Source organism: Protopterus annectens, chromosome 1.part0 (genome assembly GCF_019279795.1).
Source record: "Protopterus annectens isolate FY-2018-M chromosome 1.part0, PAN1.0, whole genome shotgun sequence".
Classification (NCBI taxonomy): Eukaryota; Metazoa; Chordata; order Ceratodontiformes; family Protopteridae; genus Protopterus; species Protopterus annectens.
Genome location: NC_056725.1, coordinates 519,788,376 through 519,812,922, shown reverse-complemented (window position 1 = coordinate 519,812,922; position 24,547 = coordinate 519,788,376). Strand labels below are relative to the sequence as shown.

The following is a 24,547-nucleotide window of genomic DNA, read 5'->3' as shown; positions in this document are numbered from 1 at the left end:
AGATTCGGATCCTAGTTGGTCTGCTGGGACTGGCTGGATGGCTCTTTTTGCTAGCAGTTTTGATATTTCTGATACTGCTAGTTCCCTTAGACCGGGTGGAACGTCTGGAAGGGTTCCCTTTTGTTGAATTGGGGTTTGGATAAAGGGAATTTTGTAACCCTCGGATATGAGACTGTACCCATTTGTCTTGAGTAAGGGAAAGCCAGGCTATTGGGTACAGCTACAATCTTCCCCCGACTGCCTCCGAAGGTGGACAATCGGGCAACATCTCAGGGATGCTGGAAGGGTTTGTCAGAGAGAGGCTCCCTGCTACCCTGGTTCTGCGGACCCCCTCTGCCCCTAGGGCGGCGTCTGTTGTTGTTACCCCCTCTGCCTCTGGGGGTAAACTGACCTCTTGCGTCAGGCATGACTCCTTGAGATTTGCGGAACCGCATTTTCCCACCCTTCTGACCCTTAGGGTATGGTCTTGAAGGGGTGGAGAAACAGACTCCTACGGCAGAAAGAGTCTTGCCATCTTGCTCTCATCTGGTCAAGGTGTCTTTCACTTGAGGTCCGAACAAAGCCGAACCATCAGAAGGGGAATTTGTGAAGGACGCCTTGAAAGGGTCCACGAAATTACACAGCCGCATCCAGGCGTGACACCTTAAGGCCACTCCTGTGCCTGCGGCCCTACTCGCTCCATCGGCTGCATATGAAATTAGACGCAAGGAGGAGTTAACAATTGAGTTTAGGGTTCCAAGCTGTGAGTTTATTTTATCCTGGGACCCAGCAGCTGATGGATCCTGTAAGACTTCTCCCAACTCTCTGAGAATATCTCTCTAAAGGCGGGTGAAGTGACATAGGTAATTCAGCGACCACATGGCAAAGGTCGCTGAAGAAATCATCCGCTTACCGTACCTATCCATGGTCCTAGAATCCTTATTAGGAGGATGGATAGGTACTGAAGGATCAGCTAGTTCCTTCTTGGTGGCTGCAGCCACCACCATGGCATCCGCCGGTACATCTTTTGTTAGGAATTGCTTGTCAACTGGTGCTGTGATGAATTTAGATGGCCTCCGAGGGGTGGGTTCCACCGAATCCAAGGCCGACCACGCCTTCCGAGCCACTACTTCCATAAGGGGGTTGAAAGGTGGAGACACCCAGGAGGTGGAGGGTCGAGAACCAAACGCCTCCAGGTACACCGACTCGTCCTCGGAAGGATTAAGGGAAGACCAGTTCCCCCTCTGCTTCAGGATTTCTAGGATGTCTCAGAAAGAGACAATGGTCCGATGCCACTCGCCCCCTCGGAGCCGACGAGAGAGATCAGGCGCCCGGATCCCTCCAAAGAGGAGATCGGAGCGGAAGACGAAGGAGCCGAAGGGGGAGGTATCGGCTTTGACGCCACAACGGTCACGGCTCCGAACTCGGAGGGAGAGTCGAAGGAGGAAAAATAGGTGGAGTCGTTAATAGCTACCGTCTGATGAGACGGGCTAGAAATCATCTGGGCCAATGCCTGAGACTTTAACAGCCTACTTACCACTCTCTCAAGGTCATGATCTGAAAGTCTGGACGACCGAGAAGATCAGCTCCGATGGCTCCGCTCCGAGAGCAGGGGAGACCTCAGAGCCGAATGGATGGTCTCCAACGAAGGGGATCTTGACCTCCTCTTAGATGGAGCCAACGGAGCCGAGGACACGTCGGCTCCAGCCGGAGCAGACAGCGAAAGCATGGGCTCAGAGGTATTGGCACAGAGTGGTGCCGAGACCGGAACTTGTGACTCAAAGGGATCCAGCCGGAGCCGATCTAGGCACAGACAAGGAGCCAGCAGCCTAAGGCTTAGTACTTGGAGCCGACGGTTTTGCTGGTTTCGAGGGCCTCCCCGACGCAGACTTAGTCGGGGAGCCCTCGGGCTTTAACAAGCCCCTCAGTATAAGTTTGTTCCTGCACTCCTGCAGGACTCTTGGACTGAATGCATGACATACTGAACAAGAGTCCTGCAGGTGGTCCCAGGTAAACACAAGAAGTGTGACCGTCTGTCAGAGACATTTTCTGACAGCACGAGTCACACTTCTTAAAGCCTGAGACCTTAGTTTCCTTAGGTTCCTTCGACATAACAGTGTCGAGGGTTCACAAAGGTAACAGAAAAACACACACACACACTCTCAAAAATTATAAATTAACAATAAAAATGTTAATAGGGATATTGACACACCCAAACACTCCACAGGATCCCCAAGAAAAATTAGGAAAGGGGCAGGCTTAAGGCCTAACCTAAGAGTGGAGGGGGAGGGATATAAGGGATAAAAAGGGAAGGTATAAAAAAGTAATAGAGTTAAAGGTAGTTACTAACTATTGAAAAGAAACTAGGTGAAAAATTAACTGAAAAGGGTGACTGAACACTATAAGACTTACCAGGAGCCGGTAAAAAAACGCACCTCGCAAGCAAAAGCGGAAAACGAGATCTGGGGAATTATCACCTAGCATCATGGGATATAGGGTTGCCTCAAGCCGGTAAAATAAGCTCTCGAGCTTTAGTAAGTGGCCGAGTCAGAGCCGAGGATCGGCTCCGAACCCATCCAGCAAGAATGAAGGCGAGATTGACAATTTCCGACAGCGAGGTACGTTGTTGTCAGAGCGTAGGCAAGGAGTACAGTACAAATGAAAATCTTTGAGGTATTTGCTTTCCACAAGAAATTCAATTACTGACTTTTACTGACATTGGTTTAGAGCAAGAAAAAGTTTCCCCAAAAGGGTACTTGGCTTTAGTTGAAGACTTTGGTTCTGAAACTCGTAAATGAAAATTTCAGGAGTCGCCCGACCGGCACTTGCGAACTGCTTCTGCTTCGGGCACTGCATGGCAAGAAAAACTGATGTAATGGCGTCGGCTGCATGCTTTATACCTCGGACTACCTGATGTCTCGGAAGATGCGACAGCAACCAATGCAGGACCCAAGACTTTGATAATCGGGCCGAATGAGGGCTACTGCAAGCAGATAACCCAAATGTAATGACTGCAACAGTAAAACACAAAGAACATCCATAGTGCCCACTAAAAGGTACTTATGCATAAACTTGAATGAGATACTATGTGGCTGGCTGACACCAGGTATCCTAGACTATTCAGGATTTGCTCTGCTGTCTTCCATGGATCTTCAGTAAATGATTAAAAGCAGAAGAATTCTGGCTTTCTCTTCAGATAAGAAAGTTCTGAATGACTATGTATTCAGGGTATATCACCATAAAGTTGATGTGCTAAGCAAGGGTGAGCTGCATCACTAGGATACTGACTAATACCCAAAGACTTAACAGTATGACCAGGGAGTAGAAAAAGAAGTCTGCACCTACCATAACGTTCCATGTTAGTTGTCTTCATCTCGCCTTCCTTCTTGCTGGTTGGGATCGGAGCCGATCCTCGGCTCCGACTTGGCCATCTTCTATAGCTCAAGAGCTGTTTACTGGCTCGAGACTACCCCTTATCCCATGATGCCTAGTGCTAGCTACCCAGATCTCATTTGTAATAGCTAACCCCAGACTTAACCAGAGAAACAGCCTGCCCAAGAAACAGGTTGAGCATACGTATCATACTCTCTAAGTCAGTAGAGGAAACAAACTAGAGAACACTCAGCCAGTGAAACCAAAACTCCTCTCGATCCAAAAGGACAGGGGAATGGAGGGTGGGACGCAAGAAGGAAGGCGAAATGAAGACAACTAACATGGAACGTTATGGTAGGTACATAACTTCTTTATGTTAAGTTGTCTACCTAGCCTTCGTTCTTGCTGGTTGGGACAGTGTCCCTAGCACCTACAATCCTGGGCAGCTCATTGGAACAGACTCTTCAGAACAGTGGAACAAAAGTCAGCTCTGCTCCTGGAGACCATATCTAGCTTGTAATGAGAAATAAAAGTATGAGGATTTGCCCACGTGGCAGCTGCACAAATAGAATCCATGGGCAACCTAGATTGGAAGGCTACAGAGGTGGCCAAAGCCCTAGTAGAATGACCTTTCGGTTTGATAGGCAACTCTGTTTCTCAATTGATAAATGATGGTAATAATGTGAGACAACCACCTGGATAAGGCCACTTTGGAAACTGGGAGATCTTGTTTGCCTAGAGCATAGGAAAGGAATAATTGGTCCGACTTCCTTGTATCCTTGGTCCTATGCAAGTAAAAATGCAATTGTCTATGAACGCCCAGTTGGTATAATTTGTATTCTGCTTGTTGGTGTGGTTAGGGAAAAACACAGGAAGGTCTATAGATTGGTTTAAATAATTTTCTGAGCAGACTTTCGGAAGGAAAGATGGATTAGTCCTCAGAGCAACCCTGTCCTTATGTAAAACCAAGTATGGAGGACAAACACATACATAGTGCCTGAAGTTCAGAGACGCGTCTGGCTGATGTAATAGCTACCAGAAAGTGTGTTTTCCAAGACAGAAATTTAATTGAGCAGGATGCTGCAGGTTCAAAGGGGGGCATAATTAAAGAGGTTAGTACCAAATTAAGGTCGCAAGGAGGAGGGAGATCTCTCACTGGAGGTCTAAGGAGAGTAGTCCCTCTTAGAAAGGCTTTACAGAGCTTATGAGACAATGTTTGAATTAGATAACCCAACATGAAAGTTAGAAATGGCTGCCAATTGAACCCTGATTGTAGCAGAAGTGGACCCAGAATGAAAGAGTTGTGCTAGGAACTCCAAAATTTCGTGGACTGGGGCTGAAAAGGGATCTATGTTCCTAGCCTCTGCCCAACAAGAAAAACGTTTCCATTTACTAGCATAAGTTTTTCTAGTTGTGGACTTGTGAGAGGACACAATAATCTCTCACACGGCCGGGGAAATGCTGGGAAGCCTGGCTAGGATTGGAAGTGGAGCAACAAAGCTGTGAGCTGGAGTGTTTGGAGGGATTGATGCAACCCGCCTGATTGATGAATCAGTAGGTCTGGCATTGGATCCAGGGTCCAGGGCTGCTCGAGAAGGTAATGATGCAGGAACGGAAAAGTACAATTTTGTACCCATCATAAATGTAGATGTTCGAGTGTTCACACCGCTGCAGTCATTACACTTGGGTTATCCTGCCGTCAAGCGGTCCTGCAGTCAGCCGAAGTTCCAAAGTCTTAGTCCGGCGTCGGTTGATGTCGCTTCTTGCCTGACGTCAGTGCGCCAGGGGTATACAAGATGCATCAGATGCCATTTTCTTCAGTTTTTCTTGCCCCAGATGTCAGGTGCCCCCAAGTAGGTAGGCAATACATATTGCTAATACAAAATATACATATAAAACAAAAACAATACCTTCAGTTACAAGCAAATACACCACAAAGGTTGTATAGGACAGAAAGGTATAGATAAGTCCAGCTAGTTCAGAGGGGATGGAGGGAGGGTAACCTGGACTGCAGCAGTGTGAACACTCGAACATCTACATTTATGGTAGGTACAAAACTGTACTATGTTCATCATGTTACACTGCTGCAGTCATTACACTTGGGTAGAATCCCAAAGCTAAGGTTGGGTGGCTGGTCTATAAAGAGTTAGGATTGGCTATGAGGCCCTGCAGAACTGCAGTGGCAAATCCTGCTCTGGATTTAGAGTAAAGAGGCAGGTGGTAATGCTTGGTAAAGGTGTGCACTGAACTCCAAGTTGCAGCCTCCAAAATTTCCTTGGTAGGTACTCCTCTGAGAAAGACTGTTGAAGTGGCTGTTGCCCTGGTGGAATGTGGCCTAATGGTATTTGGGACTGATTTTCCATGCTGTGTGTAGCAGTAATGAATACAGTGTCCTATCCATTTGGATATAGTCTGCTTTGAGATAGCCTTGCCCTGTGATCCTGCAGCATATGCTACAAACTTTTAGTTATGTACTCACCATAACTTCAGATGTTTGGGATCCATCTCGCCTACATTCTGACTGATGGGTTCGGAGCCGATCCCTCGGCTCCGACTCGGCACGCTTATGCCAAAGAGCGAAGTCTCTTATTGGCTGAGCTTACTATATCCCAGGATGCACCACTACCAGTCCCCCAGATCTAGTTTGTCCGCATACATGCACACATGCATACCCTGCTTATATAACATCGTCAGATGAAACAAGATAAAACAGTAGAACTCAAAACCGCTCAATCTCTTCTGATCTCCAAGGCAGGGGAAGGAGGGTGGGTATTAGGAATGTGGCGAGATGGATCCCAAACATCTGAAGTTATGGTGAGTACATAACTAAAAGATGTTATGTGATCCTATCTCGCCTACATTCTGACTGATGGGACAGCGTCCCTAGCACCTGAATCCTGGGTGGCTCACTGGAAAACACTCCTGAGTACCGTGGAACCAAATGATGCTCGTCCTTTAGATGCCACATCCAATTTGTAGTGGGAAATGAAAGTGTGCGGGTTGGACCAAGTAGCCGCAGCACAAATTTCCGATATAGCGAGCTTGGAATGAAAAGCTATAGAGGTAGCCATAGCTCTGGTAGAATGAGCTTTGATAGATGTTGCAAGTTGCTTATTGGAAGAAGAATAAGCCTGAGTTATGCAATCTCTGATCCATTTTGAGATAGTAGCTTTTGTGATGGTTTGGCCCAATTTATTATCTGAGAAGGACACAAACAACTGGTCTGACTTACGAAGTTGCTGAGTCCTGTCTAAATAGAAGCGTAATTGCCTGTGAACATCCAATTTATGGAGAGTGTATTCTGCTTCATTGGAGAATTTTGGAAAGAAAACTGGTAGCTCTAGAGATTGTTGGAGACAGAAACTAGAACAGACCTTTGGGACAAAGGATGGGTTAGGCCTAAGTGATACTCTATCCTTGTGGAAAATCAAGTACGGTGGCTTAATAGACAGGGCTTGAAGCTCTGAAACTCTTCTTGCAGAAGTAATTGCAACTAAGAATGCAGTTTTCCAAGACAGATATTTTAACTCGCATGTAGCAGCCGGTTCGAAGGGGAGATGTTAATGCGAAGCACCAAATCAAGATCCCACGGAGGTGCAGGATGAAAAATTGGTGGTCTTAATAGGCTCGCACCTTTAATGAAAGTTTTGCATAGTCTGCTGCTCATTAGAGGAGGATCCATGGATTCGTGGAATTTCGAGATAGCCGCTAGTTGGACTTTAATAGTTGAGACAGAAGATCCCTGATTAAACAGGGATGTTAAGAATTTCAAAACCTCTGGGACAGGAGCAGTGATAGGGTCTAAGCCTTTGAGTTGAGCCCAGATAGCAAACCTCTTCCACTTACTGAGGTACAATTTGTTAGTGGTGGGTTTGTGGGCCGAAGATAAAATGTGAACAACTTCCGGGTCTAGTGTATGCCTTCTAACTAAGGTTGGAAGTGGAGGAGCCAAGCTGTCAATTTCAAAGATCGAAGGGACTGATGCCGATGTCCCGACTGATGGATTAGCAAGTCCGGAATCAGGTCTAAGATCCACGGATCGTCCACTGCATGCTTCTTCAGGTAAGGAAACCATATCTGACGAGGCCAGTATGGGGCAATCAGTATCATTGAAGACCCCAGTTGAGAAGCTTTTTGAATAACTTTGGGAAGAAGTGGAATTGGAGGAAAGGCATAAAGTAGCCCCGCTGGCCAAGGTTGTGCTAGAGCATCCATGGCTGGTACTCCCTGATGTGGGATCAAGGAGAAGAACCTTTGGCACTTGGTGTTTTGTGGAGTGGCAAATAGGTCGCAGCACGGCGTCCCCCATCTCTTGAAAACCTGAGCTGCTACTGTGTGGTTTAGAGACCACTCGTGAGGAGAGAGAATTGTCCTGCTTAATTTGTCTGCCAATATATTTGACTTTCTCGGGATGTGGGTCGCTACCAAGAAGCGGTTGGTAGCCACAGCCCATTCCCACACTCTCATGGCCTCTCTGCAAAGGGGGTATGATCTGGTCCCTCCTTGTTTGTTCAGATACCAAACCACCGACATGTTGTCTGTGTGGATGGCGATGATGCCCTGAGGAAGAAATTTGTGTAAGGCTTGTAGGGATAGAAGTACAGCCCTCATCTCCAACACGTTGATGTGGAGAAGAGCTTCGTCCGGAAGCCAGGAGCCCTGAACTAGCCTGCCCAGACAATGCCCCCCCCCCACCCTATCTGGGAGGCATCTGTCGTCAGGGTAACCACTGGAGGGGGAAGAACAAAGGGTTTTCCTTGATCCAAATTGGATGTCTGAAGCCACCAGCGAAGGTCCCTTTTGCATATATCCGTAATCATGATGTGATGATTGAGGGGAAGATCCTGAAAGGACCATTGAGTTGACAATAGCCACTGAAGAATCCTCATGTGTAATCTTGCCAGAGGAACTAAGAGAACCGTGGCAGACATTGAGCCTAAAACTTGTAGGACCATCCTGGCTGGGGCTTTGGATCTCGAGATCAGAGCTTGAACTTGGCCCTGAAAAGTTTGGATCCTTTCGGCAGGAAGAAAGACGCGCATCAATCTTGAGTCTATCTCTGCTCCTATAAACTTTATGCGTTGAGAGGGCAGCAAGACAGACTTTGACCAACTGAATGTAATCCCCAGGGTAATACCCAGGGAGATGGTGGCTTTGAGGTTGTCCATTAGTAGATGCCTGGTGGTGGCAGTCAGGAGCCAGTCGTCGAGATAGGGAAACACTTGGAATCCAAGACTTCTCAGGTGAGCCGTCACTACTGCCAAACACTTGGTGAACACCCTGGGGCTGTGGTGAGACCAAAGGGCAGAGCGCAAAATTGGTAATGACTGACTCCCAGGCTGAAGCGCAGATACCTTCTGGACGCCTGATGTATCGGTATGTGATAATAGGCGTCCTTGAGGTCTATGGAGCACATCCAAACATCCTTCTCCAACAATGGGAGAATGGATTGTAACGTGACCATTCGAATTTGGATTTCGTGGACGGATTGGTTCAGTCTGCTGAGATCCAATATTGGTCTCAGGTCCCCTGTCTTTTGGCACTAAAAGAACCTGGAGTAATTTCCTGATCCGATCTGGTCTGTGGGGACCGGTTGGATGACTCCTTTTCTAGCAGCTTTAAAGCTTCTGCGGCTGCCATTTCCCTTTGACTGGGTGGTGGGTCCGGGATTCTTTTGGACGGTGGGGCGAGTATGTGAATGGGATGGTGTAACCTCCGGCAATGATCCGAAGCACCCATCTGTCCTGAGTGATTGACTCCCAGGCTTTTAGGTGCTTGGCAAACGACACCAGACTGGCTCGAGCAGCACAGCCGGGCAATCCCTCATGACGTGTGGGAGGCTGAAGAGCCACGAAAGGACTCGCGGTCTCCAGAATTGCGGGCCCTCTGCTGCCTCTGGGACGGCGTCTCCCTGAAAAATTTCCCGTCCTCTGCCTCTGGAAGGGGAATCTTCCTGCTGTTGGGAGAAAAACTTGCAGATTTGCGGAACCACATTTTCCCCTCCTTTAGCCTTGGGGTAAGGCCGAAAGGGAGTGGAATAACGGGCACCTACGGCAGATAAAGTTTTTCCCTCTTGCTCACAGCGGTAAGGGTGTCTTTAACCTTGGGTCCAAACAATGAGGACCCATCAAAGGGAGCGTCGTGAAGGAAGACTTGAAGGCCTCCGAACTGACACAAGCGGAGCCAGGCTTGTTCACGTGAGCCACGCCTGTGCCTGCCGCTCTACCCCTTCGGCCGCATAGGAAATGAGCCTCATGGACGAGTTAGAAATTGACGTAAGGATAGCCAACTGAGAGCTAACCGACTGGGCTAGCTGCTCAGGTAGGTTACCGAGAGGAATCTGACAACTCCTTGACCAGATCCCTCTGAAGCCTGGTAAAATGTGCCAAATAATTCAGAGACCTTAAAGTAAAGGCCGCTGAAGTCAGGGTGCGCTTCCGTGCCTGTCCATACTCCTAGACTCCTTATTAGGAGGATGGACGGACGTTGAAGCCTCTGCCACGCCCTGTTGTGTAGCAGATGCCACCACCATGGCATCTACAGCCACACCTTTAGTGAGGAACTCCTTCTCGGGGAGCAGACAAAAATTTATTTGGACGAGAAGGGACTGGTTCCACGGTATCTGGATGTTCCCACGCCCTTGACAAACTAAATCCAGAAGCTCGTCAAGGGCGGAGACACCCAGGAGGCGGAGGGCTGAGCCCCAAAGGCCTTGAGGAGCACTGACTGGCCGTCCGAGGGGGTTTGGATATCCAGCCGCCTCGTTGTTTGAGGATCTCTAAGATGTCTGCAAATGAGACATCATCCGAGGACGACTTGGGACCCTCTGCATCATCCATATCAGTGTCTGATGTAATAGACTCGGGAGTCCACGTGCTTCCTCTTGCACGATCTCTTCCTTGGGGGTTCCTCCGAAGACAACTCCGAGGAACCCTCAGGAGGAGGGAACCCCACTGGGGTAACCTCAGGCCTCGGGCTCCGCTGACTACGGACAGGGAACTGCCAAAGACCCAGTCTCCATGCCCAGGGAAGGTGCCGGTAAAGCCGGAGAGATGGCAAGAGGACTTGGCCAAGGCACTCCTCATGGCCCTGAAAGCCGGACCCCAGAATCCTGGGAGTGACCGGTCTCCGGAGCCGTGATAGCCGACGGAAGTCCCAGCCGGCACCGAGGGAGGCTCGGAACCGAAGCATAGGTCCCAAACATCACCCCGGGTCCAGCTGAAGAAGTCCGCGTACCAAACTCGGACCCGAGGCCGGGTTGGAGTAAGGGTCGGAGCCGACCCTGAGATCTCCACCGGCTCCAACAGCACCTGCTCCGACGGAGCCAAGCAGTCGGAGGAGGAATGGCAATGGGTGGGCCAAGGTCATCGGCTCCGAAGCCAACTGGGTCAGAACCGAAACAAATTTTTGGAAGACTGGGGACTGGAACAGTCTTTGGAGCACCCTGTCTATATCAGAATCTGACATTCTCGAAGACCGAGAGGAAATAGAACGGGTTCGAGAAGGCCTCTCCAACGGCCCCAAAGGGCTAGGGGACGGCTCCGAGGCGACTCGATGAGTATCGGCGCCGAGGAATACACACACCAGATTCCATCGGTGCCGAGGTGGAGTTCGGCGCCGAGGAAGTGTCTGTGCGGACGACCCTTGTCGGCTCCGAGAGCAGTGGAGCCGACGAAGGTGATCCGCCTCTCGATGCCCCAGCCATCGGCTCCGAAGCCAGAGGAGTCGATACTGGTGGCATCGAGGCAGACCGTTCCGACCTCGGCTCCGAAGTCTTTGGAGCCGAAGGAGAGGCCTGCCTATGTCTCTTGGCGGTCGGATCCGACGGACTGGTCGGAACCGACGCCCTTTTCTTTTTAGCCGGAGAAGGAGAGGATGCCAAGGCTTCTTCAAAGGAGGGTTTAATTAACCCCTTAAGAATCAATTTATTTTTCCTCTCCTGGAGGACCCTTGAGGAAAAAGCGTGACATACGCTGCATGACTCCTGCAAGTGTTTTGCACCTAAACAATACACACAGAGTGAATGATCGTCTGTGATAGACATTTTGAAACCACATTTTGAACATTTTTTAAAGCCCGAAGGCCTAGGAGTCTGAGACATTATAATAAACAATTCCAGTAACTTGACAGGAAAAAATACAAGTACTGGTTTACTGATGACAACCTAAACAAATAGGCTTACAGTTATAGCTTAAATGACAGGGAACTCTGAAACCCTGTAAAGTTTAGAAGGGTTGACTGACTTTTTAAAGCCCGAAGGCGGGAAGGCCCTAGATGAAGGAGGGGGCCGAAATCAAACTCAACCCAATCACACAACAAGTTTTCACAATCCAAACACACACAATAAGAGCGTTAGCCGTTAAAACAGCTTTTGAGACAAAAAACAGCAAAAAACTGACAGAAAAAGTTAGTTAAAATAACTACTCAGCCCAGCCAGCTCGAGACCACGTCTTCGCAGGGAAGCGGCAAACGAGATCTGGAGGACTGGTAGTGGTGCATCCTGGGATATAGTAAGCTCAGCCAATAAGAGACTTCGCTCTTTGGCATAAGCGTGCCGAGTCGGGGCCGAGGGATCGGCTCCGAACCCATCAGTCAGAATGTAGGCGAGATAGGATCACATAACATCAGTTGTTCAGTTTTCCTGAAAGCTTTTGTTTTGTCCAAGTAGAAGTGTAGCTGCCTGTGTATGTCCAAAGAATGCAGAAGTTTCTCCCCTTTACTCTGGGGGTTTGGATAAAAAGTTGGCAAATGGATGGTTTGGTTAAGAGCCACACAAGATACCACCTTTGGCATAAAGGTAGGGTTTGTCCTTAAAGAAACCCTGTCCTGATGAAAAATTATAAAAGGTTCCACTGCCATTAATGCCTGTAGCTCAGACTCTTCGTGCTGAAGTTACTGCCAGGAGCAGAGCTGTTTTCCATGATAAAAATTTTAGATTGGCTGTATTAGCTGGCTCAAAAGGTGACAGGGTCAGTTTTTCCAAAACGAAATTGAGGTCCCAAGTTGGTGCTGGTGCTCTCCGGGGCGGTCTTATGTTTTTAGCTCCTCTGAGGTACTGCTTTAGCAAGGGATGAGAGAATAAAGGAGGATCAGTGTTGTAATGTGCTGAAATGGCAGAGGCGTGGATCTTAATTGATGAGAAGGATAGGCCTCTGTAGAGCATCTCAGTTAAGTATTGTAAAATCTGTGGAATGTTTGGAACAAGAGGGTCAAGGCTTTGAGCCTGGTTCCAGGCGCAGAATCTCTTCCATTTGTCTGAGTAAGCTTTCCTGGTGCTAGGCCTCCTGGCCTCCAAAATGACATCCATAACAGCTTTAGACAGAGGTTTCGCCTGTTTGACTAATGAATCTGCCATGCAGCCAGGTTTAGGGTTTTGAGCTGACCGTGCAGGATCAGATTGTTTTGTTGAGTCAGAAGGTGTGGAATTTGAGGCAAAATCCATGGTGGGCCTTGAGCTAAGTTCCTTAAGATAGGGTACCAGTGCTGGCGTGGCCAGTCTGGAGCAATCAGGATCATCTGTGTTTTTTCTTGTCTGGTTTTTAGGTGTACCTTTGGAAGGAGTGGCGGGAAGGCATAAACGTTTAAGTTTTTCCAGCTGAACAGAAGAGCATCTACTTTCCATGCTTGTTTGTGATAAGTCCTTGTGCAGAATTTTTGTAGTTGGCAATTCAGTGGGGAGGCAAAAAGATCTATGTCTGGGCATCCCCATTTTTGCATTACCATGCTGAAGATTTGTGGATTCAATTTCCATTCGTGAGGGTCCATGATATTTCTGCTTAGATCGTCTGCCAGAGTATTTTTCTTCCCTGGCAGGAATTGCGCTTGCAGGTGAACTTGATATGTTAGAGCTGTGTTCCACAAGGTCATGGCTTGCCTACATAAGGGATAAGAATGAGTGCTCCCTTGCTTGTTTATGTACCGCATTACTGTGGTGTTGTCTGTCTTTAACAATAATTGTCCTGGATGCAGAAGGTCCTTGAAAGCTGTTAGGGCATTTTGAACAGCCAACATCTCTTTTTGATTGATGTGAAGATGCATTTGGTCTGTGGTCCACTTGCCCTGAATGCATTTTCCTGCCAAGTGTGCTCCCCAAGTGTAATCCGAAGCATCTGTTGTTAGAGTCTGCCTGGCTGTGGGTAGGGTAAAAGGCTGACCCTTGTTTAGGTGACATGCCTGTGCCCACCATCGAAACTCCTGTTGTAGGCAGGGAATCATTGGTATTACTGCTTCTAAACTGTGAGAGTGTTGAGTCCAAACACTTTTTAGGTACCATTGTAATTTCCTCATATGCAGTCTGGCATACGGTACTAGTAGTATGCAGGATGCCATGAATCCCAGGGCCTGCAGAATTTTTCTTGCAGGGAGATGGGACTTTTTTACCAGTAGTTGAAAATATTGAGTTAGTTGAACTTGTTTGTCTGGCGTGAGGTAAGCCATCTGGGCCGTTGTATTTAAGCTGGCACCCAGGAATATAATCTGTTGTGAGGGCACTAGTTTTGACTTCTTTTCATTTACCGTGTACCCTAGACAAATTAGCAACCTTTTTACAAATGCCAGATGCTGTAAAAGAATGTCCTTTGTCTCTGCTTGAATGAGGCAGTCGTCCAGGTATGGATATATTTGAATTCCTTTTTGTCTGCAAAAATGCAATTACTGGTGCCAGGCACTTTGTGAAGACCCTGGGCGCAGTAGATAAGCCAAAGGGCAGTGCAGAGAATTGGTAGTGCATTGTACCAGCTTTGAATCTGAGGTATCTTCTGCAATTTTGTCTGATAGGGACATGCAGGTATGCCTCTGAGGACCAGAGTAACCAGCCAAGCCTTCTTGCCCAGCATGGGTAGAAGCTGCTGTAATGTCAACATTTTGAATTTCGGAATGTCCAGGTAAGTATTTAGAATTGAAATGTCTAGTATGGGCCTCCAGGCCTTGTCCTTTCTGGGGACCAGGAAGAGTCTTGAGTAAAAACCTTGTCCTTGTTCCTGTTGTGGTACTTTTTGAATAGCTCTCATGTCCATGAGGGCTGAAATTTGTTTTTGTGCCTCTGCCCATTGATGTTGTGGCAGGTCTGGCATTCATAGTTTAGTACTAGGCTATCTGCCCTGGGGCATTTATAAGCCTAGCCATAGTGATGTGGCTTTCACCACCCCATGGTATGGTACAAAAGTGTACAGAATAGATTTAGAATACAGTGCCTCTGTCTAGTAGTGACACAGTGAAGACCCCCTTACATAATAGAATTAGTTTACTGTGCGTCTGTCTAGTAGTGACACAGAGATGACCCCTGGGGTAAACCTACGATCTCCCATCCACTCATCAAGATTTCTCTTGAAGAGAGTCAGTGAGTGGCTCTGCCTAACATGAACTGGGATTCTGTTCCAGAGTATGGGAAGCCTCTGAGTTATGAATCTGTCCCTCCAGCATGTCCTATTCATATTTGTGCTGAGGTTTAAATCTTTAGCTCTCGTGGTTCTGATGGATTTGGATTTTTTGAGGTGGAGCATGTCCATCAATTCCTGATTGGACATGGCCTTGTACGTCAGGCACAGATCACCTCTGTGTAGGCGGTATGCTACTGAATAGAGCTGGAGTTTCTTTAGTCTGGCAGCATATGACATATGTTGGAGACCCTTGATCCTCTTGGTAAGGTACTTTTGGGGTCTCTCTAGCTGTTGCAAGTGCCGGGTGAGGTACATACCAAATGGGGCATTGTACTCCATCATGGGCCTGATAAGGGAGGAGTATAGGGGTACAATGACCTCCTTTGATCTGGATGTGAATCCCTTCATGATAAGGTGGGCAAGGTAGAAAGTCTTGCTAACCACTTTGGCAACGTGGGTGTCAAATGAGAGGTCACTATCGACTTGGGTCCCCAAGTCTCTGATTACTTTTTCCGTACTCAGTGGGTTACTGTCTATGTAATAATTTGTGGGTACTTTGGCCGAACAAGAAGGTATAAGGAAAGCCTCTACCCTAAATGGCTAACCTGACAAGAAAAGGATAAGGAAGGGGAGGGGGAGAACTCTCTAATTAAAACGAGTTCTAAGGGGAAGGGAAGGAACTACAAAAATACACTTGACTACTGCAAGTAGAAAACTAAAAGTTAACAATACCCACTCAGAAAAAAAGTTCTATAAGAAAGCCAATACAAGCCTGAGCCAGAAAAACGACACCTTGCAACTGAAGCGGCAAACGAGATCTGGGTAGCTAGCGCTAGGCATCATGGGATAAGGGGTAGCCTCGAGCCAGTAAACAGCTCTCGAGCTATAGAAGATGGCAGAGTCGGAGCCGAGGATCGGCTCCGATCCCAACCAGCAAGAACAAAGGCGAGATAGACAACTTAACATCTAAAGGTGCAACTGATCTGAAGAAGGGATAAGCAAAGAGCCATATATCCAAGTACAGGAAATTCTTGCCTCCTAGCAGCCTTGTCACTTTACGATCACCACCACTCACTCGAACTTGTTGGGGTTTGACTTCAGACAAAGGCAAGCTCCTGAACGGGCAGACTTGTCACTACTTATTGCTTCCACAAACTAAGGATAACTATTAGCTAAAAATATAAACGTCAACCTCACAAATACACCTCCCATCTTCAGATGACTATGTTAGAGATCAATATAAAAAGGGGTGGGAGAAAGCAAAGAATAAGCTCATTAGTAACAAAAAAATTTTAGACCCATGACAAACCGTACCAAAAATACCCATTCCATATTAAAAGACCTCAGAAAAAGAAGTTATGTATTTACCATAACGTTCCATGTTAGTAGCCCATCTCACCCTTCATTCTTTACATATGGGATCGGAGCCAATCCTAGGCTCCGACTTGGCCTATTTACAAGCTGGAAGACTTCTGGTTGGCTCGTGGCTAGGTAGGTATCCCATGGTGTATCAGTACAATCCCCAGATCTTGTTTGCTGCTGACTAGAAGAAATAACAGCCTACAGAAGACGCCAACACTAAAAGGTGTCCATAAATAATGAAATTAGTATTTTTCTGTCTCCAGGTACTTCCAAGATGGGGGCAGGAGAGCGGGTTTGAAAGAATGAAGGGTGAGATGGATTATTAATATGGAATGTTATGGTAAGTACATAACTTCTTTAAGTAGTCCTATCTCACCTTCATTCTTTACATATGGGACAGCGTCCCTAGCACCTTATCCTTGGGAGGCTCAAGGAAAAATACTCCTGAGTACCGTGGAACCAAAAGATGCTCTACCCCTGGAGGTTAAATCCAACTTGTAATGAGTAATAAAAGTGTGAGGGGTAGCCCACGTAGCAGCTGCACAAATATTGTCAAGTGGAACCCTGGCTTGAAAGGCTGCAGGGATAGATTGAGATCTGCTAGAATGAGCCTTTATTTTAAAGGGTAAAGGTTTATCCTCAGAACTGTAAACATAAGCTATACAGCTAGAAATCTAGTTAGAGAGAGTCACTTTGGAAACTGGTAAGCCCAACCTGGATTCGGAGAAGGAAATCAATAACTGATCCGATTTTCTAATGTCTTCAGTCCGGTGCAAATAAAAACGTAATTGTCTATGGACATCCAATTGGTGAAACCTGTATTCAGCTGCATTGCAGTGATTCGGAAAGAAAACAGTAAGTTCTATAGACTGATTCAAAGTGGTATGGGAACAGACATTGGGGACAAAGGAAGGGTTAGTATGAAGGGACAACCCTGTCTTTATGAAAAATCAGATAAGGCGGTTTAACAGACAAGGCTTGCAATTCTGACACCCGTCTGGCAGACGTGATAGCCACCAAAAACAATATCTTCCAAAATAAGAACTTCAAAGAGCATGAATGAGAAGGCTCAAAGGGTGGATATGTTAATTTTGATGACACAGTTTAAATCCCATGGGGCCACAGGCTCTTGAACCGGAGGTCTTAGCAAAGTGGCACCTTTGAGGAAGGTTTTGCACAATTTATTAGACATCAAGTTAGAATGTGGAAAACCCAAATGGAAATTTGAAATCACTGCCAACTGGACACTGATAGTGGCAGCCGCAGATCCTTGGTGAAATAGTTCAGAAAGAAATTCCAAAACCACTGGAATGGAGGCAGTGAAGGGGTCAACATCCATTTTCTTCGCCCAAAGAGAGAATCTTTTCCTTTTACTGGAATAAAGTTTCCTAGTGGAAGGTTTATGAGAAGACGGAAGGATATGAGTCACAGAAGGCGAGAAGTCGTGAAGCCTGACTAGGGAAGGAAATGGAGCAGCCACGCTGTGAAATTGAGGGTAAGGAGGGCTGAAGCGAACCTGACATGCGAGTCAACAGGTCTGGAACTGGGTCCAGAATCCAAGGATCGTCCAGAAGAAGAGGCCCAAGGAAGGGGAACCAAACCTGATGAGGCCAGTAAGGAGCAATGAGGATCAATTTGCTTTCCACCATTTCACTTTCTGAATCACCTTGGGAATGAGAGGAAAAGGAGGAAAAGCATACAGGAGACCCAGGGGCCAATCGTGAACAAGTGAGTCTCTGGGTGACTCTCCCGGTGGGGGGATGAGGGAAAAGTAGCTGCTGCATTTGGCAATGACTGGGCTGGCAAAGAGATTGCAGCAAGGCTGTCCCCACCTGCGGAAAATCTTTTCCGCCATTTCCTGTTTCAGAGACCACTCAGCTGGGCATCAAGATTGCCCAGCTGAGCTCGTCGGCTATCACGTTGGTCGTCACTGGAATGTGCATCACCACCAGAAAACACTGGGAAGATATCACCCATTCCCAAACTCGCATGGCCTCTTGACAGACTGGTTCCAGGCGCAGAATCTCTTCCATTTGTCTGAGTATGCCATACTACCGACATGTTGTCTGACTGTATTGCAATAGTCCCCAGAGGAAGAAGGTCGTGAAGTGCTTGCAATGTCAGGAGCACCGCCCTCATCTCTAGAACGCTGATATGCAGGTGGGCCTCATGGTCTTGCCATGTGCCTTGGACAGTCCTGCCTAGATAATGCCCCCCACACCCTATCTGTGAGGCATCCGTGGCAACGGGTTGGAGAGGAACAATTGAAGCGCCCGTGGTCAGTTGACTGGGTAATGTCCACCAAAGGGGGCCCTTCTTGCAAGATTCTGTCAGTAGAATGTGATGGGATAATGGAAGGTGCTGGAAGGACCATTGGGATAACAGGAGCCAATGAAGAATTCATGTGTTACCAGGCTAGTGGCACTAATAGTATGGTGGGAGCCATAGTCCCAAGGAGCTGCAGAACAATCTTGGCTTTGACCATTCGCAAGGGGAGAAGAAGCTGAATTTGAAGCACCAGGTTTTGTGCCCTTTCGGCAGGAAGACTAACCACCACGTTTACTGTGTCTACCTCTGTGCCTATAAAACTCACAGATTGAGAGGGTAATAAGGCAGATTTTTCCCAATTTACAGAGATTCTCAGTTGGGCACAAAGCTGAATAGTATTGTCTCTGCTCTGAAGGAGTAGATGCCTGGTGGGGGCGGTCAGGAGCCAGTCGTCCAAATACGGAAACACCTGGAATCCTCGACGTCTCAGGTGAGCTTTCACCACTGCGATACATTTGAACACCCTGGGGGCTGTGGTGGGACCAAAGGGCAGAGCACGGAACTGGAAGTGACTGGCTCCCAGCCGGAAGTGTAGATGACTCGTTGACACCCTGTCTATTTTTATGTGGTAGTAAGCATCTTGGAGATCTATTCAGCACATCCAATTGTTTATACTTAACAACAGGAGTAAAGACTGCAGTGTTACCATCCAAAACTTGCCCTTCTTTACTGATTCATTCAATCTGCTGTGGGATCGGCTCTGACTCGGCCTACTTACAAGCTGGAAGACTTCTGGTTGGCTCGTGGCTAGGTAGGCATCACATCACCAGAATGGGCCTCCAGTCCCCTGTACGTTTTGGCACTAAAATGAATCTGGATTAAGTTCTGGATCCTATTTGGTCTGCTGGGACGGTTTGGATGACCCTTTTTGACAGCAACTAGGTGACCTCCACAGCTGCCTGATCCCTGTGATTGGGTGGAATATCTGGGATCTTCTTGGGAACAAAAGGTGGAAGAGAAAAGGGTATTACATAACCTCTGGTAATAATTCTTTGTACCCACTTGTCTTGAGTGATACTTAGTCAGGCTTCTGGATACAAAAAAATGCGACCCCCGACCGGCCCCCGAGAAGCACAGTCGGGCCCCACATCAGGAGCGCTGGTAAGGCCCCGAAAGGGATCGTGACCTCCCTGGTTTTGCGGACCGCTCCTGCCTCTAGGGTGATGTCTACCATTTCTTCCTCTGCCTCTGAAGGAGGAGTCACCCTGTGCCTCCTGGAAAAACTTCTGGGACTTCTTGAACCACATTCTACCTCCCCTCTGACCCTTAGGGTATGGTCTGGAGGGAACAGTAAAACATACTCCCACGGCAGAGACTTTTTTTTTCCTTCTTGCTCGCACCGGGTGAGAGTGCCCTTTACCTTGGATCCAAACAATGAGGAACCATCGAATGGGGCGTTGGTAAAGGTAGACTTAAATGGTTCTGCAAAGTTACACAAACGCATCTAGGAATGACGCCTCAGGGAAATTCCTGAACCCGCTGCTCTACTCGCTCCATCGGCCGCATGTGAAATAAGCCGCAAGGAGGAGTTAACGATAGAGTTCAAGGTGGACAACTGGGCAGAAACCTAGTCCATGCACCTTGTAGAGAATCTCCTAACTCTTTAGAGAGATCTCTCTGGAGCCTTGTAAAGTGAGTAAGGTAATTCAGCAATCTAAGGGTAAATGCCGCTGAAGAAAAAAGATATGCTTCCCATATCTGTCCATCATTCGAGACTCCTTATTTGGTGGATGAACAGAAGAAGAAATCTCAGCTAACTCCTCCTTAGTGGCCGCCTCCACCACCATGGTATCTAGGGGCACACCTTTAGATAAAAAGTCTTTTCCTGGAGGGGAAGAAAGTAACTTGTTCGGTCTCCTGAGAACTGGCTCCATGGCATCAGGAGTATCCCACACCTTTCGGCTAACTAAATCCATCAGTTCATCGAAAGGTGGAGACACCCAAGAGGCAAAAGGTTGAGACCCGAAAGCCTTCAGGTATACAGACTCCTCCTCAGAAGGGGTGACAGTGGGCCAGCCACACCTCTGTTTTAGGATCTGCAGGATGTCTACGAAGGAGACATCATCAGATGACGACTTGGGGGACCCTTCAGACTCCTCGAGGTCAGTGTCAGATGCCAAAGACTCATCCCGGGAATCGACATGCTTCCTCTTACAAGTCCTCTTCCGTGGGGGCTCCTCGGAAGGACATTCCGAGGAGGTCTTGGAAGAATGGGTGCCACCGGACGGTGGCCCCTGAGGGCCTCTGCTGCCGCTGGAGGGAGTAGGAGCCGAGACAGAAGTAAGTGCTATGGGAGGGAAAGAGTGCCGGTACTTCTGGTAGTAGCGGACGGCTGGGACAGCACACTCATCATCTCGAAAGCCGACCTCTCAGGCTCCGATGAGACCAAGGATGCCGTTGGTGCCAGAGCCATCAGTTCCGAGATAGACGCAGTGTCCGAAATCACCCTAGCCGACATGTCGCGAGGAAGACTCAGAACCGAAGAAGTCCGGTTCCAAGCATTCCTGTTAGGGTCGACCGGACAGCTTCGATCCCTGGACACTACAGACAGCACCGAAAGTGTCGGAGCTGAACTCTGCTCTGAAATAGCCACAATGGGAGCTGGAGCCAAAGATTCCACTGGTGGTACCAAGCACTCAGGCTCCGAAAGACCAGCATGGCTCAGAAGAGGAATGAATACAGAGGGTTGAACGGGCTCGAGTGGCTCCGGAGCCGACTGGAAAGGCGCCAACAACAATTTAGGCAAAGCACACGACTTCAAACGTCTCAACACTACACTCTCCACATCATCTTCTGATAAACTCCTGGGGACCTGGATGACACAGTTGGAGATCGAGATCTCGAAGGTACAGGAGACTTCACTAACAAGGAGACTGGTAGAGGGTCCATAGACCGGCTCCAAGTAGTAGTCTCAATGGTCGGCTCCGAAAAACTTTGATAAAAGTGAAAAATATGCAAACACTTAGCCAGAGCCAAAGAGAAGCACAACCGAAATCGTCGACGTGGCAAACGAGATCTGGGGATTGTACTGGTGCACCATATGATGCCTACCTAGCCACGAGCCAACCAGAAGTCTTCCAGCTTGTAAATAGGCAGAGTCAGAGCCGATCCCATATGTAAAGAATGAAGGTGAGATTGGACTACTTAAGATCAACTATTAAGCTTGAGATAAGAAATGTCAGTTGTCAAAACAAGCACTCAATGTCTAATGAATACAGAATACACTAGAAAGATATTCCACAATTAATAGTTTCATGCTCAGCACAACACTAAAGAAACTATAACAGAATCTGCACAGCAAGACACTTGCAGTAAGAATATGATTAACTCAAACGGGAGCTGACAAAATAAACTTTCAAATACTGACCTTGCAGTCAAACATGCCCATGAATGGAAGTGACAGGAAAAAATAAACATATAAAACACTGAAATCCTTGTGAAAGCTACTAAAACTCACCTGAAAAACTGAAAATTAAAAAAAGTGGCCTAAAGCGGTTTCCACATGCAAACAAACCTTACACGTGGTATAAGAGATCTGGTGGTGTTCTCCTATATATAAGGATTAGGAGTAAAAAGTAATAATGTTTAAGCCTGACAAAAGTTTTAAATACCAAGATGACAAAATCCTGCTGGCCTCAAGATCTATGGGTACAAGAAAGATGGGCCGGGTCCTATCTGCAGCATTTATCCTCTTACCTTCATCTAATGAAAACAGTGTTAAGTATATACACCAACACACTTATCACAGCCTTTCCCCAGTACCATCAAATGACAAGTAAAAGAGGCATAATTCATCCTTCAGTAGGCATGTAACACTACTGGATTCGACTGAAATATCCAGCTTGTATGACAAAATTTCAGTACTTACTGTAAATTTCTGAAATTACTCTAAAATAGTTGTATTGTTCTTACTGGTAACTGACTCAGAACACTAACTTTTTTTTTTAAATTTGAATAACATGATTTCCAAATTTAACTGTTCTGCCACCAAGCTTTTTTTCTTCCTGAGCCTCTCTTGAAAAATGGACTACTTGGATCAGTAGACCAAAATGCCATTTAACAGAGGCACAAATAAAAATGAAAGACCTATTACTACAAACAGTACAGACACACACTAAAAAATAAAAAACAGCAATTTGCCAGTATCACTGTTCCACACGCAACAGCTGGGTGTCTAGAATGGGTGGGAGCAGAATAGAAAATCAAAGCTGAAGCAGCTGTATAGTGAACGTGATAACTACCAAATACAACCACTACAGCAAGCCACCTATTCTAGCTCTAAAAGTTGATCTTTGGCATCGTTAAGTATGCAGTGAATTTCCTTAGCAATTTTTACCTTTAAGAGAAGGCAGCTTCTGCAGCTCACGATTTTTGCTAACATTGAACCGAGACGAACTCTGACGCCTTTCTTTTTTCACAATCTGCGTGGCTCCAGAGTACTTGATTTTATTCAGCTGTGTTTGAGGAGGTGCACTATTACTGGGACGTTTGTTTGAAGTCTGTTGCTGGTGCTGAGTCTGTGAATGCAAAATGGTGTTTTCAAATAATTATCGAAACTGCAACAAGTCAGTAATAACTTAAAAGGCATCAACAAAGTTCATTTTGATGTGTACACTATTACAATATTAATGTAACCAACAATACAAACAGCCCAAGTCAAAAAATCAGTTTGAAAATATAGTGTCAGTGGTAGAGGAAATTAAACGCTCAAAGAGCCTGACAGAAGGAAAGCACTCACTAAAATATACACATCCCAGTACAAACAGCCCACTCGCAATTCATCAGTAATGGGAAGATTAAAAAAAAAAAAACAGAAGCATGAAAAGCATACTTACCTCATTCACATAAGGTGCTGACAAAAAAAAATATTTACTTCCATCAACACAAGAACTAAAAGGAGGTCTCTCATCAGTAACCTTTAGGAATGATGCTGCTGAAATTCAGACTGCTCAGTAGATAATTTTTTTCCCAAGCTTAACCATCTCCATAGCACAAAGCAATAAGCTACAGCACAGGCAACCTGAATTTGTTTAGCTTCAACAGAAGCAGCAGTGCTAGGAAGAGTTGCTGAGGGGAGTGCCCTAAGTGGGAGAGGGTAAGCCACCCCTACACAGGACCAGCATGATGACTTACCTTTCTACTATACAATGCTTGCAGGGGAGAATAAAGAGAGGCTATTTTACCAAAGTTGTCTTCTTACAGAACTATCATCAACTTTTGTATCTGATAACAGGCAGAGTCAGATCCAACACTAGGCAACCTACGGCCAGCACTGGCTGGTGAGGCCCTGGCTTAAAGCTCCTGTAAAAGTAAAACCAAACAAGAAAAAAAAAAAACTTGCCTTCCATTCTGAAAACCAACAAGCATTGGGAACTTGCAGGAAACAGCAGCATTCCACACAAACCAACTAGACAGCATGCACTGCAAACCCAGAAACCTTAGCATTAAGACGTAGAATGTAGTAGACAAGCTTGCATAATGCAAGCCTCACCAAACACTTGAAACATGCGACTGCAACCGCAGACCAGTAAACCAAACAAGAAAACCAAAACTCTCTTAGTGCCTTCTATAAATAATGGGTATCCAAGTAAAACTGTTTCCAAACATACAAATTTGAAGTTTAACAGACAAACAAAGTAAAAATGGTTAAGCACTTTTGTCCCTAAAAATCAGTAGGACTTCATCAAAACCATATTCTATACATTTGAACAAGTTTAAATAGCTTGTTAAACAAATCGCATGACATAAAATATCCAATGGTAAACAAATAAATTCGACATTAATCAAGACTATCTACACAATATAAGAAAAATGTATATATAAACAAATATATGTAGAAAATGCCATCAAGGGTTGTTAAAACATGTTTAAATAAATACATAAATAATGTTTTTTGAAAAATTGTTTAAATATATTTAAAAATTTCATCATAATCTGGCAGCTCTATATCAGAGTATAGGGACAATGGAAATGTGTTCATTTAAGCCCTGATTATTAGACATTCAATCTGAGCTGCCAGATCAATCCTCTGTGCTCGATTCTGGTTTCCCAAGAACCACCCCATTCACTGTATGGGATCACTTCCATTATGCCAAACTTAAATTTCCAATTTAGTACACACCTGTATG

The 24,547-nt window shown here is 46.5% G+C and overlaps 1 protein-coding gene across 1 annotated transcript in view; it reads right to left on the bottom strand.

Annotated features, from left to right (window-relative positions):
- LOC122789622 (serine/threonine-protein phosphatase 2A 56 kDa regulatory subunit delta isoform-like) overlaps positions 1–24,547 on the bottom strand; it is a 1,584,804-nt gene that overhangs the window by 1,229,964 nt on the left and 330,293 nt on the right. The window contains exons 3-4 of the mRNA XM_044057373.1: positions 22,756–22,936; positions 21,877–21,884 (exon numbers count right to left, since the gene is read on the bottom strand). Coding sequence (XP_043913308.1) covers positions 21,877–21,884; positions 22,756–22,936 — 189 coding nt within the window. The remainder of the gene's footprint in view (positions 1–21,876; positions 21,885–22,755; positions 22,937–24,547) is intronic.